The following is an 18,660-nucleotide window of genomic DNA, read 5'->3' on the forward strand; positions in this document are numbered from 1 at the left end:
CATATATATATATATGTATATGTGTATGTATGTATGTATAACTGAATCACTATGCTATACACCAGAACTAACATAACATTTTAAACCAACTATACTTCCATTAGAAAAAAAGACAGCAGTAGCTACTGAAGAAATTAGGGTAAAGGGTGGTGGAAACAGACCAAAGATGAAGTACCATATGAACATCATTACACAACACCTGTATGGAAAGAAAGATGACCAACTGAAGCCACCATTTTTAACTGAGTAAAGCACCGGGACACGTCCTGTAGCATCACACACCAGGAAAAGTGTGGAGTGCTGATGAGAATGTTTTTCACGTCTCACTTCTACAATTCTGTGATTTACAACTGCAAACAAGTTTAGGCTCTAGGAATTTGGCAGCAACAGATGCTCTCGGTGCCAATAATCTGGCACAAGGAAGGTTAATTCTTGTGAAGCCTGCTCTTGGCTTTGGTTGTGTATACAAGGGCTTGGTGTCTTGATGCAATTATTAAGAACTGTTTCACGAATCTCTCAGTACCTATAATGTAAGAACACTGCCCTCCCAGCCAAAGTTTCTCTGTCTGTCAGGTTACCAACCATCTGTATAATGTAAGTGTGAGACGTCTGTGCAGATGGTGAGGGCAAAGAATAAATTATGGAGGCAACTCTGGGTTCTGCTATGTGGGGTTGGAACTCAGAGCTGAACTACTAGAGAATTAAAGTGGGGAAAGAGGTAGTGAGTTCATTTTTCAACATTGTCAAGAAAATCTTATAAAGGCAAGGTTGAGCTGATAGAGTCTTCCTAATGTGTGACAACATAAATTTACCAAGCAGGAGTAGAAGCTTTTTTTTATTCCTTTCTACCTATGGGGATGTTCATAAATGTCAAGCCTATTATTTTTCCTTGGCCAAACACTTTCCGGCTTTCACACACCTCTTTTTCTTGATTACAAAACGGCCAGTGACCTGCATGCTTTCCCATTCTTCTAGATTCTACAGTGACCTGGTAGCTAGGATTTGGTGCCAAAGTTTTGTTTAGTTCCCCAAGCGCTAAATCACTCAGGCAAACAAAAACATAAGCTTTTCCCTTCCTTTGAATTTTAAAATGACTAATGTAAAATCTAATTGAGTATCTTGTCTCTGCTGTTTCCCTACTTTTTAGCAAGAGGATCAGCTTTCGATCATATAGCAAGGTTAGGACTGCTGCATATGGTTGTGGGTCTGAGGGACTGACTATACAAAGTCACTTGATGGGGATGGGGTGAGTGGAGGCTGAAACCAAGCCAGAAGCTCTGCTCAGTCAGCACCAGGACCTGCAAAGCTGGGTCCTTCACACACAGGCTTCCCACCTCCCTCCTTCTGCAATTATTTTTTTTCTGAGAATTGCCTTCTGCTTGCCATGCCTTTTGAGAGAAGTCTGCAACTGCCCCCAGGGGGTGACCAGAGGGTGTCCTTTTTCAGTTCCCACCAAGGTGCAGTCAAGGCAGACAGCCAGCCAACCCTGAGCTTAGCATCATTTAGGAAAAGCACTGCTACGAACAATTTTAAACTTGCAAATAAAGATGGTACTGGGGCCGTGAAGCCTTTCTTCACCAACCTGATTCTGTTACCGAAGCAGCAGTATGGGTTGTTGAAAAAAAAAAGGGAAATAAATGTTCTTTGCAGATCACCATCATAAAATTATTATAGACCCTGGGAAAATAGCTATTTGTAAGGAAACACAGGAAGAAGTGTTTCTAGACACTAGATATATAGATTCACAATTGGAAAGTGGATTAACTTTTTAAAAAATTCTCTTGCTTTCAAAAGATTTTGCTTATAGCAATTCAGCTGCTCCTTTTCATCGCCTGGATAGGTTGGAAGGGAGGAGCTAATTGGCCTAATTTTTCAAAATAGGAACAGAGGCAGAGGGGTCAGCTAACCACCCCCTGGCTATGCGGAGCATCAGTGGAATCCTTTCTGGCTGCAGCTCTGCCCCTGCCCCTTGGCTACTCCTCCCATCAGCTCTGGATGACGGGAGGGAGCAGGCAGTCAATGGACCCACCTCGGTGGCTGCCTTCCTGGCCTTCTCTTCTGCGTTTTGACAACCCTGCACCGCCTCTTCAGCTTCCTTCTGCATCCTGGCAACATCCACCTCCAGTTTCTTCTTCTGGCTGAGGAGACTGGTGTTCTAAGGAAAAGCAGCATCCTTGTTAGGCAAGTTGAGATCAGTGATGCCAAGGCAAGCTGGTCGGTCCAAGACCTGCAATGGGCGGGGCTCTGGCCGGCAGGGCGTTCTTCTCTGGTCAGCCCTATTCGATGAAGCAAGACTTCTAAGCCTGGGACACCACGTTAGAAAAGCACCTTTGCCTTCAAAGGCAGACCTGAGTGCAAGGGATTTCATCCATTCGAGGTTCCAGACTGACAAGATGACAGCCTGAATCAGAAAGGAGAAATGGGTCCAGACAAACTACAAGCCCTGAACATGTGTCTAGTTTTAGGCTTGTAGAGAAATATGTTTTTCTGCCTTTTGTTCTTTGATGGGGAAGAAACAAGTATCCTAGAGCAACAGTCAGGGTCAATAGCAGACATCTGGAAAGCAGGGGCTTGGGAATTAAAAATCAGTTTCCAGCACGCTGCTCCTGGGGAGAAAAAAGTCTTCTTCATTATCTACCTCCCTTTCTATCTCAATTTGCAGTGAGGGGGTGGGAAAAGTAGCTCAGATGCACCTCATCCCCCAGCCCTTAGAGGAGGGTGCTTTGTGTTCTGTGGCTGATGCTGCCCTAATTCTTTCCTTCCTGAGGTTGTGACATGAGAGGCTAAAGCTCTTTTTTGGTCCATGTTTGTGGCACAGCTTTTCTGAGGGTGTGAAGTCTTAGCATAGAGAATGTATTTAAAAGGCACAGCCTTTCTATTTTTAATTTCTCCTCTGTTTTTTTCCACTTTTCCTCTAACTAGTGCCTCTCTCAGTGGCAAGATTAAGAGTTCGAAATAGGAATAGAGATATCCCAGCCTCACAGGCTCTACTGGCTTCCTCGATGGTGTGAAGCGTCTCCGTCAAGGTTGCCATCCTCTGTCCTCATGGAGGGCCAGGCTCCGTGCACCCCTAGCTTTCCCGCTGCCATGGGTGTGGAATGGGGGGTCAGGGTATCTCCCTGGAATATGTTAGGATGCTCCCTGCACATAACTCCACAGAAACTCTTTCCTTGTAAAGGAAAATACAAGTATAAATGTTGATTTGTTTATATATAGAATGATTTAAAATCTGCTAGGGAGATGAGGGTTACAATCTTTTCAAGCTGAATGATTCTTTAATTGGTTCTTTTGGGGAGCAAGGGGGCAAGGAGGTATTGAGCAAAAGGGAAATCTAGACTGTCACAGCTCAGGTTTGAAAAAGGGTGCATGTTATCAGATAAGGATAAGTTTGGCCTCATATGTTTGTTCTAGGCTAGAGATTTGGGAATGCAGAAGGGATGTTAGAGCAGGCAGATAGCTAGATGTGAGCAGAGAAAAGGGGACACAGGCCAAACGGCAGGAATTGGGCAGAAAGGAAGATTACAGGCCAAATACAGGAAACCACACATCATGTAAACAGGGGTCCCTGGGCAGAAAAAGAAAAGGAGGAACCTCTGGGCTGATAAGTGGTCACACATTTTGGGGTGATCAGAGGCCTGGAGGCCGACAAAGAAAGATGGGAAAAGGCAGGAATCTCCAGTGTCCGAATGTAACCTCTTGCTCATTATGCCCTCATTTCAACAAAATTAGCCTTGCAGATTAGAAGTACCTATCATGCACCGATGCCATGACACTTCCGATCCAGACTAAATAAGGACAAAAATCCCTCCTCCCTTTGGGAAGGTGGAGTTGGGATGAAAATCAGGGAATATAACCCCAATCCCTTCCTTCCCCAGTGAATATTCTGTTCATTCACTTTTATACCCCATGTAATCAACTTGCCAAAGAAACTCAGGGCAGCTGCTCACCAGCCTGCCCACTCTCCCCTTGACAGCGTACTATCCATCCCTTAATAAATCCCTGCTTTTCACTCTCTTAACGTCCATGTCCTGTCTCTGAATTCTTTCTGCAACAGGAAAAGAACCTAGTCACCAGCAAAAGTTCCATAAAATGCTTGTTATATGTCAATCAGAAGATTGACAGTGTTCTAGTAATTGCAAGGTATCCCCTCATGGCTTAGATAGGGGAGGAACCCTTGTGAGCAATATATCATCTACGCCAGAGCTGTTCGAGAGTAGTCCCTGGATCGGCAGCATCACCTAAGACCTTGTTTGATTTCTGTGTTCTACTGTGAAGATTCTAATTCAGTGGGTCTGGGGTGAGACCAGAGAATGTGCATTTTTGTGTTTCTTTCTCTCAAACACCTAAAGTTTCAGAAACCCTGCTCTGGAGATCAGGGTCTTTTGTTTTTTGTTTTTTGTTTTTTTGATTTCTTCTTGTTTGTTTTCAAATCTATCTCCTCCTCTCTATGTCTGCTTTTGCTCTTGGGAATTATGCATAATCTATAGCCTATTTGTTTTATACCATATGGTATCCAAATAGGATTGTGTCAAGCACATGGACACAAGTCAAGCTGTAAGCACAAACTAAATGCAATGCCTTCCAGTTGGTACATCTTTGGTTTATACTTCCTTTATCCATGTTTCTCAGTGGGATCGCAAGTTGGCATTCTGGGTGGGGCAATTCTTTGTGATGTTGAATTATTCCGTATCTTGCAGGAGCAGGAGTATCTCTGGATCCTGCTCGCTAAATGTCAGTGGCACTTCCCTGTCACTTGGGCAACCAAAATGATCCCACAGACATTTCTAAATACCCCAGAGCATGGCAGATCTGCCCCTAGTTGTTTTAATCCATCCTTCACAACAATCAGCAGAGTAAACTTCCTAAAATGTGGATCTAATAACTTCACTCCCAACGTACTCAAAATTCTTCAGTAGATGCCACCCCACCCCCCCCAATTAGCTCCATGATAGAATTCAGATTCCATCTGTCTCAGACTTAAGGTTCCTGGTGACCTGGCTCTCCCTGCCCCTCCCTTAGCATTTATCTGCGGAGCTCTCCTACCCCTCTCCCAGCCCCATGCTCTAGCAAGTAGATCAATTCCCTCTTCTCCCCATGCCTCTACCCTTGACTTTCTGCTGTACCTGGCTGACTTCTTACATGGCCTCCACGACTCAGATTAAGCATACTGCGCATCTACCTATGTCTGGGATTGTCAGGGAAGGCGTTCTGCAGGGGTGTGCTTGCTTTATCAATATACTTCCAAGAGTGCACTGTAATTTGTTTGTTTACTTAGATTTTCACTTTTTTAGGATGATAGAGATATCTATACCATGATAGATTCATGGTATCTACCTATACCATGACACTTGTCCAGGTTACCATGGGTGCCCTATAAATGTTTGTTGAATGACCTGTTTACTATACACATTTGTCCTAGCCAGTATGGTTTCTCCTGATTCTATGAGAATGGCATAGAGTCTAAGAATTCTTGCTTTGTGTCACTTACATAACCTTCCATGAGAAACCAGAGTCCTGACAGCTCATCGTATCTGTCAGCAGTCACTCAGAATTGTTTGAAATCTCCTGGCTCCAAGGCAGGAACTTGTTTTTTTGTTTTTTGTGTTTTTTTTTTGAATCTTGGGATGCTGGGGGAACACACGGCTTAGAGGGAACAGGAGAAGCAGGCAAGTTGTCCTGGAACACTAGGGAATGTTCCCCTCCCTCTCTCCCTAGCATCCTGGTGGCTGTGAGTGCACGGACTGTTTATTCTTCTGGCAGAGGCTTTGTGTTACAGGTCCCAAAAAAACATAAGTTGAAGACCTAACCCCCAATCCTCAGAATATGACTTTCCTCGGAAACAGGGTCTTTACAGAGATAATCAAGTTCAAAAGATGTCATTAGAGTTGGTCCTAATCCAATATGACTGATGTGACTGATGTCCTCATACAAACTTGGAAATTTGGGCAGTGACAGATTCAGAGGGAAGATGTTAAGACACAGAGAGAAAATGCCAATGGAAGACAGAGAGTTGGAGTGACACATCTCTAAGCTAAGGAATGCCAGAGACTGCCAGCAAACCACTAGAAGCTGGGGAAAGGCCAGGAAGGATTTCTCTACAAGATTCAGAGGGAGCACGATCCTGCCATCACCTTAATTTCAGACTTCTAGCCATCAGAACTGTGAGAAAAATAACTTTCTGTTGTTTGAAGCCCCTCAGCTGGTGGGACTTGGTTGCTGCAGCTCTAGGCAACTGATGCATTTGGGGGTGAAAGAAGGGTGTGACCGGCACACAGCTGCCCAAGGCTCTTCCTACACCTCCAAGGCCACACCCGAGGCTCTGTGTGGTCACCGTGTCCATACTGACACCTCCTACCAGCTAATGCAGCTGATGGATAGAGTTTCCGGGCCCCACCTGGGTGTGGAAAAGATTGATCTTTTCTGTGGCTTCCAGGAGCTCGTCCTCTGCCAGCCTGCGCCCGCGCTCTGTCTGTTCCTGCAGGGACCTCAGCTCCTCGAGTTCAGACTGGAGAAGAGAGCTGCGCCGCTCGGCCACAGCCACCTGCTCCTTCAGCTCACTGTTCAGCTGTGTGCTGTCCTCCAGCTGCACCCGGAGGTCCTGCGAAAGAAAGCACAGGCCCAGGGCACAGGTCCCTGGGAGTTCTGTGGGAACTGCCTGCCCGCTCTGAACAAGCTCCATCAATTAAATGCAAGCCCATCCCTGCTCTCCTGAAGGCTTAGATCTGTCCTCATTCGTGTTGCTCAACACAACCTGGTGCTTGGTTTGCATCCATGAGCAGAGGCAGCCCTCTCTTACCCCTGTATGATGATTGAAAATACCTTGATCTGGATCTGAAGCTGGCCCAGGGATTTGGTTGTGTCTGACACCTGCCGGTTGGCACAGCTAAGCTGGAGTTCCAGCTCAGTGAGGTCCCCCTCCATGCTCTTCTTCATCCGGGTAGCCTCGACTCTGCTCCTCACTTCAGAATCCAGACTGGACTGCAGGGAGTCAATAGCACACTGCTGCTTCCTCCTAATTTTAGAATAACATTCAGGGAGAAAAGTCATGCACCCACATTAAGAAAGGTTACCTGCTGTGTACACAACAGTTTCAGAATCAAAAAAAAATTAAAATCAAGAAAAAACTGTGTAATTCACAAAGTGAGTCTAAAGGGTTTTCATTTGGAAAACATGGAGGTTGAAGGGTTAGGTTAGTGAGATTTTGTCTGTCATCATGCACTAAGATTCCCAGGTCAACTTCCTAGAAGAATCAAGAAAAGCATCAGAATCTTTTTGAGGTCCTGTGGGGCAGCTGTTACCTTAGATAAGACCCCCCAAGGCCAATCTAGGGCAAACATCTGCATTTCCTAGAATGGCTAAGGATGAAGGGAGCATGTTCTCTCACAAAGACATAATATTCAAACAATTTGTTAATTCCCCTAGGAGAGCATGGTTATCTTTTTCCGGAGTTTGGGAGTACAAGCAAGGATAAGCTGAGAAAACCAACCGCTGTGTGATATTGAGTTACCTCAACACTCCTTTGTAAGAACCAAAGCTCTATGCTGAACCATTTTTGCAAAGGAACAGAAGCTTGCACAATAAATGTGGGTTCAGGAAGACAGTGGAAAATGTGGGGAACCCATGGCAATTATTTCCCAGCCCTCTTGCAGTGAGTTTGGGATGAGTGACTGAATTCTGACTAATGGACTGTGAGCGGAAGTGTTTCTAAGCCTCACATGTACAACTGTTTTACTTGTGTGTTCCTGTGTTCTTTTCCCCATCTTTGGTAAGCCTGGAGTCCACCCATGTACTCCATCACAAGATGGAAGGAACCTGTGTTCTCAAATGACTTTGCAGAATAGTGGCCTGCTGTCCACCCTAACCCCACACTGGATTCTGACACAAAGCAAAAATAAACTTTGATAGTTTGAATCCATCAAGATTTGGTGGTGGTGAGTCAGGATGGTGTAACTGTGACAACTTACACAGGCCCTGTTATACTCACCAATGAAACAGGGCCTAGTGCCGGGCAGGTAAGACAAGACGGAGGAGGGAACAGCCTTTCTGTTCTCCGTCCTCATGGAGCCCATCAGTGCAAACAGCAGACACGTATTCATCCTGGGTTAGAATTAGGTTCCACACTGGGTTGACTGGAGCCCGTGTCCTGAGCTCTGAGACCAGTCAGGGAGGTACAGCCCCAGAGGAGTCACAGCGTGGTCAGAGTTTCTGACTGGGTGGCAGGTTGGAGTTGTCAGTTTCATGACCACCCTTCTCCCCACTGGCCAGGGGAGGCCTCAGAAGTAGGTGTGGAAGTGGACATGGATAAGAAATCACTCCTTCTGGTTCCAGAGCCCAGAGTTAGCAGGTCTCCTTTGCCAACCCCATGTCCCCTGCCCCCACATGTTGAGGTCAGTCTCTTATGCCTCTCCTTAGGTCCTGGCTTTTGTTCAGCTCCCGGTCAGAATCCTACAGGGATGCCAGTATATCAAGTCACCAGAGATTCTTACGGCTGAATTGTGTCCCTCTCCCCCTCCCAACACAATGCCTATGTTGAAGTCCTTAATCCCCTTGGAAGTCCCTCAGAATGTGAGTATATTTGGAGATAGGGCCTTTAAAGAGGTGATTAAGTTAAATGAGGCCCTTAGGGTGGGACCTAATCCAATCTGCCTGATCTCCTTTTAAGAAGAAATGTAGACACACAAAGAGACACAGGGAGAGGTGTGCATGGAGAAAAGGAAATGTGAGGATATAGCGAGGTGGCCACATGCAAGCCAGAGAGAGGTCTCAGGCCCAAACTTGCCGACATCTTGATCTTGAACCTCCAGCCTTTAAAAATGTGAGAAAACAAATTTTTGTTGTTTAAAACACCCCATCTGTGTACTCTGTTAGAGCAGCCCTGGCCCATTACTACCGCAGGGGTGCACCCTCAGACTCCCTGACAGCTTCAGGACACTGCTCTGTCTTGCACTGAGCAAACTCTCACTTTTGCCCCAGCCGACTCTCCTTGGTCGGGAACACCAAAGCATCCCGAGGCTGATGTCAAAATCCTCTGTACAGCGGCATCTTCTACTTAAGTACATAAAATGAAGGTTTTGAATTGTACTGTTTCCACAGTTGTTTATGAAACTTCACGAGAGCCTACAGACAAGTAGAAAGTGCTGTGGTTTAAGAGGCTTCTGCATGATGCAGGCCTAGAGAATGGCCGCAAAACAACACATTTCAGGCAGAGTCAAGAAATCTTTAAAATGAAAACTCCCCAAGTACATTTTTTTTACGAAAAATGAAGCACTCAGGTTTGAGGCGATACCATAAGAAGTTCCTTTTTTTCCCCCCGAAATGTGAACTATAATTTGAGGAAAGAAACCAAATGCAAATAAAAACAAAACCAGAATAAAAACTGAAAACTTGAAAAAGCTAAGGATTTTAAACTGACAGTCAATTCAATAGGTTCTTTTTTTCCTCCTGCAATGTTGCTCATCTCTATCAGAGGAACGAAAGCTTTTCCTTAATCCCAGTGCACATGACTCAGCTTCAAACTGATTAACAAGCATTTTGCTAATGAAATACCATGTCTGGGTTTGAGATCCTACTTCGGTAAAATATTTCACTTAGAAATGAGAAGAGATTTCAACACATTCTTCTGGCAGAGACTCAGACAATAAAGGAAATTAAGTTGGATACTGCATATAAATGGAGACCATGTGACAAAGACCACTATGACTGAGTTCAGAGAAGGGAACACTATGGAAGGATAAGATGATGGAAAATTACCAGATGGCTGAGGCCACAGGCCGGCGGGGGGCAAACTGTGGGCTATGGGCCAAATCCAGCCATGCCCAGTTGATTTCCTATTGTATATGCATTCAAGCTATAACTGCAGATTTGAGTAGCTGCAACAGAGACTCGGTGGCCTGCAAAGCCAAAAATACTATCTGACCCCACAAAGAAAAAGTTTGCCTAGGTCTTCTATAGATGATCAAACCACAGCAAACAAGGGCATCCCGACAGAGTAAGGAATGTCAGTGCCTTAATCCCCAGAGCTCCTTCCACAGCACCTCCCTGCATGTGTCTGGGGAGAGCAGGACACAGGGACGTCCTGGCTCTAGGCTGGTGAGAAGACCCCACACATTATGGAATTTCCTTGAATACCTGAGTTGGGAGAGGGATATAATCAGTGGCCCTGGAAGATTCAGGATGCACCTGCCCAACTTGCTTTCAACCCAGTCTCGGGTCTTGCTTGACTTAGATGGCAGTTCCAGCTGCCAGGTGGCCTTCAAGCTGGCCACGGATGTCAACCTTGCTTTCCTGCGTTGGGGATGGAGAGGGCCAAAGCTGGGCATCAGAGCTCCTCCCTTCTTTCCTTCAATGAGTGCATTGCCACCTCCCTCCCTCTTGCTCTGCTAATTATAACATTTGTAAGGAAATAAAACAGCCCCATCAATCCATAGAAGCTTGGAGAGCTCTGTCTAGAATAGAAGGCACAGTGTCTTGCCAACACGAAGTGCTCTGTTGAACATCTCTTGAACAAGTGAAACCTATGACTCCCATGCCAGCTGCTCATTCTTTACCACCAACAGGTTTCCAGCCCGACTCACGCAGGATCGGTCCTCACCAAAAGGAGAGCGAGCTGGGCAGCAGAGGATGAGTGAATGACTTCCCCACTTTTCAGCTCAACCAAGGTTATGCTTTTGCCTCTCAATCTCTCTCCTGCTCTTATGGTCTCTTGAGCTCCCCCAGTCCTGCCTCACAGGCCTCCTTCAGTTTCTGTGGCATTTTCCCAGGATTATGTGGAACAGGACCTTGAATCTCATCTTGCCCTCAGGCAATATTTCCCTTGAGTTCTATAATTCACCTTGATTCCTTACTTATCCTTATCCTTGATGCTCAAAATCTTATGCTTTGCTAGGATTTCCTCCTGGCCTTCTCTTCAGTTTCCTTAAGATCCCTTCCTCTCCCAGCCCTGAAGTCAGATTAAACCCTTGGATTAAACCCAGGCCTCTTGACACAGTCTGCACTGAAGCAGGGCACTCACACAGGAAGGGCCTGGCATGGTATTTGTGATCTTTTGCAAGATATGCCCATCTTTCCTTTCCGATGTAACTATTACAGTCATTATGAATCATTACCTAAAACTCACAAATAGTTCACCCCTCCCCCCAGCCCGCCCTTCTTTTTCCAGCCCCTTCACACTCCTGCCTTGTCTTCAGTTCTTCCCTCTCCCAGCCCTGGCTGTTTGGAACTTCCTTTGCACGAAAATTATTACAATTGGTGAACAGCTCTACGACATTCAGATGTACCTGTCAGGATGCAGACTCTCTGAGGATTCATTTTTTTCTTTGCTTGGTTTATTAATAGGCACAGGTTTGACATTACCTGAAACCAGGGTGCGTTTCTTTTTTTTTTTTTTTTCCCTTGTAAATACACAAGGAGACGTTCATTTTTGCTCCTGGTGGAAGGAAGTAGGGCAAATATCAAGGCCCAATGTTTTTGCCCTTCATCAAAAAAATTCTTTTAGACACAGACTCAGAGCCTCTTAAGCAGCTGGGAACCCACCACCACAGTCAGTCCTATAGAGGAACGTGCCAGTGATTGAAGATAACTCAAAGTGCACAGAGGGCCAAATTGGGCTTGACATTCTTCTTAAAAAAAATGACCCCCATGGGAGTTTTGTCTGAAGATGGGTGATAGAAAAGAGGCCAGTTCAATTAGACATGTAAACTTTAAAAAAAACAAAAACAAAAAAACTGTTTAACAAACACGTTGAAAGCACATTGCCAGTTGGATCTCAGACTCAAAGATGATTTTCCTCACCGACATACGGCACTGACTTAAGGGAGCGGATCAGATAGACAATACAATCGTAGTTAATTCTGTGTGTTTGTAATTGGGCCCTTGATCTAGAGTGTGAAGTGCCTTGCCAATGTCGGCTTACTGATCTTGCTCGCCACCTTCTGTGACACGAATGGGACTGCTTTCATCCCCTCACTTCACTCAGGAGCTAAGAAGTGAAATGTCTAAAATCATCAGCTTGTTATGATGAAGCTAAGAAAAGATCCTGCAACCCAGGATTCCTGTTTAATTCAGTTCCTGATATTAAGGCTCAGCTGTTTCCACGGGGATTCGGTAAGCAGCTTAGCTCCTGGCTTTGGCCCCTCTCTGAACAAATGGCTACAGGTACAGGCAGGGGGCATGTGGAAACCTCACTTAGACCTGACATTAATTTTAATGCACAGCATCAAACTTAGTTCTTCTCCTCCACTGTTCAGCCTTATCAGTCAGTGTCCTGAATGCTCAAGAAAGAGGCTCGTTGGAGGGAGACCCACACAGTAAACACAGTCATTGCCCACATACTTATGCTTTCTTGGTGTGTTATCTTGAGTCTTGTGTATGAGTAGAAGCTACTCAAATATAAGAAAATCATACAATCTGACAGGAATCGTGTAGGGTTGTTCCATTATATTAGCAGTGTGGAGCTTCCCAGATTCTCGTGGAGGGTTAGACTGGCTAAGTTTCTCTGATAATTTTTCAACAGGGGTCTTAAAAGCAAACAAACACAGCGAATCATGATCAGTTAAGGATTCTGAAGTATGCAACTGTTGCTCATCAAAATAATCTTAAATACCTAAAATTTTCTATTTCTTCATCTTTCTCTGAAAGCTTTCTTTCAAGTTCCGCTTTAGTTTCTGAGAGTTCGAGCTGCAAACGAAGAATCTTGCTTTCGTTACGTTCCAGAGCTCCCTAGAATACATAAATAAAAAGTACTAAATTAAGCCCACTTTTGGACAAAAGTATTTTTTCCTCTAAACGTATGTCACTAATGTAGCTCTCTTTAGAATTGCTAGGAATAATCTAAGTTCAAATCAGGTTGCTGAAGATTGGAACAGATTGAGAGACAAGTGATTACTTTGTTTGTCATGTCACTTAGAGCTGTGACATTCTTAGGGCTTTCTGCTGTGATTCAAGATCTGGAATTCAAAGAATTTTTTAAAATAGAAAATTTCAATCTTCTCTGTGACTATACTTAAATTTTTAAATTGATTACTCTTGACTTTTTCTAATGTTTTCATCTTTGGGATGAATCAATAAAAGTACCATTCAAGATCTGCAGATACTAACTATTATGTATAAAAAAGATAAACAAGTTTGTACTGTATAGCACGGGGAACTAAATTCAATATCTTGTAGTAACCTATAATGAAAAAGAATATGATAAGGAATATATGTATGTATATGCATGACTGAAACATGCTGTACACCAGAAATTGACACAACACTGTAAACTGACTGTACACTATACTTCAAAAAAAAAAAAGACAGACAAAATCCAAACAAAAAAACTTTTTTTAAAGTATCAAGGTTAGAACAAGAAGGTGGTAACTCCTACCTGGAAACTTGTATTTAATTCTCAACATTACAGAGGGATAGAGAAAAAGTCAAAAGCATTCAGAGAGCAAGATACAAGACAGGGCTCAAATAAAGGAACTTAGGATGTACCTGACACATAAGGCTTGGTGTGAGCCATCATCACCATAATTACTACTTTTACTATAAATAGATTGCTTTGACAGGCAGGGAGATCTCCTGCCCCTTTGAGTATCTAAATATAGGCAAGGCGATTACTGCCAGGAACATTACAAAGGTGATTCAAGTTTGAAAGTGTAGGTTTGATTAAATCTTTAAAGCATGTTCCAAAGATAAAATGTATATAGAAGAAGAAACAAACAAAATACTTGAAAGATTCTGAAGAGGATGTTTATAAAGGGCGCAAGGAAGGGGTCACAACAATACATTGGCCAGTTAACCACTGGCAGACAGTCCTGAGGGTAGAAGTAATTTTTATAGCCTCTTCCAAGGAGTGCTTAGCACATACCATGAAAAGTAAAACTAAGTAGCAATTTCAAAATAAAAATAAGAAAGATGCTGGGAACTTTAACATGACTTCAGGCCTTGCTGCTGTTATCTCAACACTGTCTTCAATATAAAAGAAAAGAAATAAAAAAACAAATGCTTGGGTAGCAATTTTCTCCAAGGGAATGGTGCCCTTCCTTCAGGGGGAAATTGTCACCTCTAACCCTCTTGAATGGATGAGAAAGTAAATCTTTGAAGGTGACCCAGGATAATTTGAGTTTTGTGATTTCAAAAATAATATGATAAGGTTTCTAATAAAGGCTCACCCAGGAAAATAACCCAATTTTACAAATACATGTCCAAGCTGATGAAGTATTTATGGATGCAGCTGAAAACAAAACTTGAGAAAATGCGAACAGAATCTAACGCCATCTAGTGCTACTAAATGGTAGGAGTGTGGTGGCCTCAGTCTCACTTTCAAAGTGCTATTCAGCTTCATCCACCAGGATGTCTACACGTCAGCCAGGACTAAGACTGCCCTGCCCAGTCGTAGCTCTCATTGGCTTCTTGTGTTGCTGGGAATTTCTACCATAAAAGTTACTTCTTTGGCTAAAGCAGTGGCTTTGAAATTCCCTGGTCGGGGTAGCCAGAGAACCAAAGGGAACAAGTAAATGAAACAAAGTTCACCTACTTTATGAGGACCAGCCTTGCTAGCGGATACCACACTGCCAACTGAAAGGATTCTATATAAAATGTAGAAGACCTCAGAAACTAATTTGCATAAAAAGACAAAAGCCGTCCACTTCATACATCTTCCGTCTGGCAGGTTTCTTCTAAAATTGTGGTGAGATACATTTAACGGACATGGCTTGACACAAAGCAGTCCTTTAGGGTCTAACTTTTTTTTATCATACCTTCCAAAAGGTCCGTGCCTAAAATTGACTGCTGTGCCTTTTAAAAATCATTGTCTCTGTTGGAGGTGAGTGGGTAGGGGCTGCATTTTTAATATGAGTCATTGCTTATTCTAAAGGTGGGTCAAGAGGGGGGAGGGTATAGCTCAAGTGGTAGAGGGCATGCTTAGCATGCATGAGGTTTTGGGTTCAATCCCCAGTACCTCCTCTAAGAATAAATAAATAAATGAACCTAATTACCTCCTTTCACCAAAAAAAAAAAAAAAAAAAAAAAAAGGACAAAGGGTGGGTCAAGAAAATGAAATTTGGCTGTGAGAAAAGAGGCTCTGCATGGCTTGTTAACTATGTAATGATCATGACAGGATAACTTCCTTCTGCATTCACCCTCTTTGGCAAAGGTTTTCTCAGGGGCCCTTTCAATCACTAGCACACACCTAGGGATAAAATCAGAGGTTGTTCCTGAACTTTTAAGCCCTAACACTGAAAACTCTCCTGTCAAACAACCCCCACAAAGATGAGCTTTCAGAAACAAATGTTTGAGAGCATCACTTTGAACTCATTTTTAAAACTACCTAAAGTTTTTTTTTGGGGGGGGGGAGTGTTTTGACTGATTCTATTTGAAGAAGAGGGGCAGGTATTAAGATATTTATTCATTCAACATTCAACAAGTATTTACTGAACCTCTTCTGGACACCAGGCAATGTTCTAGTCCAGTGCTTCTCAAATGTTCATGTGAATATGAACCACTAAGGGATCTTGTTAAAATGCAGATTCTGATTCAGCAGAACCGCAAAGAGGGCTGAGAGTCTGAATTTCTAACAAGCTCCTAAGTGATGTCCAGGAAACTGTCCATGGGCCACATTTATAGTAGTGAGGGTCTAGGCACTGGAGATAAATTGGGGAACAAGATAGATCCAATTCCTGTTTTCATTACAATCAAGAGATTTGCATCCACTCTTGCTTATCCTGTTCTCTGAGCCTCAATTTCCTCATTTGTAAAATGAGGACAATAGTTTGCTAGGGTGATTACATAAAATAATGCATATAAAGCACTCAGCATAGTGCCAGGCACGTAGTTAAAACCTGAATAAGTGTTAATGGCATTCTGTTGTTGTTATAACTAGAATGCAGATCATCTGCACTGTCACAATGATAAAAGCTTTCTCTGCTTCCTGGAGGTAATACCTCGGCCTCTTCCAGTGCCATCTGGACTTCAGTCTTTTCTTGTTCAATCTGTTTCTTCACCTTTTCCATTTCACTTAAGTTCTTCTTTCCTTCTCTCACCTGATTTGTCAGATTAGAAATTTCTTCTGGAGAGGGAAGAGAGACAAAGTTAGTGAAAGGAACCAGTCTCAGACCCATGATATCAGGCCCAATAGACTGTTCTCCTTGGTAACTCGATGGCAAGGCCACCTCTGGCACATATGGGACCTTTGAACTAAAAAAAGGAATCCTCCCCTTCAATATATTCTTTTGGCATCTGCCAGAAAGTTGCTTACAACAAGTGGTGAAGATGGTGTTTCTTAGAGTATTGTGCATTGAACAACCTATGCAACTGTACATGGCAGTCCTGCTTGTCAGATGTTGCCTGGTGGAGTTCTAGGACACAGACCTGGAATCCCTACACTTTCAGTAGAAGTGCTTAGCTAGCAATACTAGTGTCTTCTGTTGTGTCAGCTGCTGCTAAACACCAGGATGGGAACTTACAGCATAAGCTGGGTCACTGTCTACCAGAAGCCAACGCATGAGCCCGGACAGACCTAGGAATCTGAAGGAGCTCAAGCACTTGAGGGTTTCTGCCGAGCCACTCATGAGCACAAGCCTTTGACAGAGCTAGGCATCCAGCAGTGACAAAACTTCCACCATCTGACACTGTTACTGTCAGTTCTGTTCATGAAAGAAGCCTCCAGAACCTGAGAGGTGTGGAGTGGGGCCAAGTGCTCTGGGAATTACCCACAGTCTAGAGGTGGTGGAAGGAGTTCCAGAGTGTGGCTGCTCCTCTGGTTCTGAGATCCTGAGCTGGGAGAGGATGTGACAGGAATTTTTTAAAGTTACAAAAACAAACCCATTCGATGGTAATTCTCATGTGAATAATAAATCCTCTGAGAAAGCCTCTCCAGAAGAGGTGCTCCTGAGAGAAAACTTGAAGCAATGGTTCTCTACTCTAACATACCTTGGAATCACTTGGAAAGCTTTTGAGAAAGACTTCTGCCCAAGCTCTGCCCCGGACCAAGTGTGGGCCCCAGAGCAGCAGCACCGGTCTTGCTGGAGGACTTGTTAGAAATGCAAATTTCTCAGACCCCCTCCTAGACTTACTGGATCAGGAACTCTGAGGATGGGGCCCAGCCAACCATGTTTTAACAAGTCCCCCAGGTGTTTCAGATGCCACTAAAGTTTTCTGACTGTTCCAGCACCTCTCACAGACCCAGTCAGTGACCTGATCACGGATGATGCAGGTCAGCAGAGAAAGCCAGTTTCATTTACGCCTCTGATAGTAACACAAGATCTCCCAGGGCATCTCTGGCTTGTAATGCATGTCACTGGTGGTGCTGGTATGCGTTGGCAGCCTCTTTGAAGGGCTGCTGGGCAGTATCTCAAAATTTAAAAATTCATTCTTTTAACCCAGCAATTTCATTTCTAGGAATTTACCCTACTGAGGTATTTGTACATGTCCACAAATATAGGTACAGGGATGGACAATGTAGGATTATGTATAATTGTGAAAAATCACATCTAAAATGAAAAAGGTCTAGTTGAATGCGTGAGTTGTCCTTATTATAAAACCCCATGTTGCTATTAACAATACGTGGTAGGTCTCTAGGTAGAGGCGTGCAAAGAATCACAAGGCATATGGGGAGGTGGCAGAGCCCAGGGACTGGGTGTGTGTATGTCAGAATCAAGATGCTTGGGCTCAAATCTCAAATCTACTACTTATTAAATGTGAATTTGGACAAGTTCTTAAACTTAAGTGACTCAATACAATCTGCATTTTACAGATAAAGAAATTAACACATTCTGAGACTTAATGAATAGTTACATATAAAGCAGTGCCTGGCACGTAGTATGGGCTGTAGAAATATTAAATTAGAAAATACATTACCAGGTGAAAAAAATAAAAGGTGTAGAATACTGTGTAATTTAAGGGAAAATACATGCATGCATATATGCATGGAAAATCTTGGTAAGGTTATGGGTATAAAGGAATTCTTAATAGGCTTTCTTTACAGAGTGGAAATGGGACTAAAGGTAGAAAAGTTGTCTTATTTTTAGAATTCATTTAATTAAAATAATCTCCATAGTAAAAAAAAAATTCAAAAGGAGGTATTAAAAATGGAAAAGTTAAAACCTGAGTGGCCCACGAGGATGCTGCGGCATCTGCGCATGAAAGGCAGCCTTGCCCTGGGTTCAGGGTCTTCTGGGTACCCCAGTTCTCAGGGCCACGCATCCAGCATACCTTGCAGATTCTTGTTCTCCCTCCGGAGGGTCTCCTGGCTCAGGGTGCCCTCCTCGCAGGCGTGCCTGAGCTCCAGGAGCTGGGAGCTGAGGGCCCGGGCCTCCTTCTGAGAGGCGTCCAGCATCGCCTGGGACTCCTCCTGCTGCTGCCTCCAGTCCTCCAGGCACTTGTCAAAGTGCTGCTGCTTCTGGTCCAGCACAGCGGCGGTGGAGCGTGCCTTCCCGAGGTCCAAGAGGGTGTCCCCGAGCTCAAGCTGCAGTTGGAGCCTAGCCCTCTCCAGGGAGGCATTTCTGGCATTGGCCACCCCCATGGCTTCCGCAGCTTCCTGCAACTGAATTGCCAGCTTCTTCCTGAGAAGAGGAGACCCAAAAGGTGAGTGAAGCCACAATCCTCAGAGAGCTCAACCAGTGTATCCTGAAAGACAGCGATCTGGAGCAAAATAGGGGTGGGGGTGAGAGGCTGAGGGGA

The 18,660-nt window shown here is 44.0% G+C and overlaps 1 protein-coding gene across 1 annotated transcript in view; it reads right to left on the minus strand.

The window, feature by feature from the left end:
• The window catches only part of MYH15 (myosin heavy chain 15), a 138,660-nt gene that overhangs the window by 17,575 nt on the left and 102,425 nt on the right, over positions 1 to 18,660 (minus strand). Inside the window, exons 31-36 of the mRNA XM_032478616.1 lie at positions 18,193 to 18,542; positions 15,924 to 16,048; positions 12,602 to 12,717; positions 6,820 to 7,012; positions 6,395 to 6,598; positions 2,030 to 2,155 (exon numbers count right to left, since the gene is read on the minus strand). Coding sequence (XP_032334507.1) covers positions 2,030 to 2,155; positions 6,395 to 6,598; positions 6,820 to 7,012; positions 12,602 to 12,717; positions 15,924 to 16,048; positions 18,193 to 18,542 — 1,114 coding nt within the window. The remainder of the gene's footprint in view (positions 1 to 2,029; positions 2,156 to 6,394; positions 6,599 to 6,819; positions 7,013 to 12,601; positions 12,718 to 15,923; positions 16,049 to 18,192; positions 18,543 to 18,660) is intronic.

This window comes from Camelus ferus, chromosome 1 (assembly GCF_009834535.1).
Source record: "Camelus ferus isolate YT-003-E chromosome 1, BCGSAC_Cfer_1.0, whole genome shotgun sequence".
Lineage (NCBI taxonomy): Eukaryota > Metazoa > Chordata > Mammalia > Artiodactyla > Camelidae > Camelus > Camelus ferus.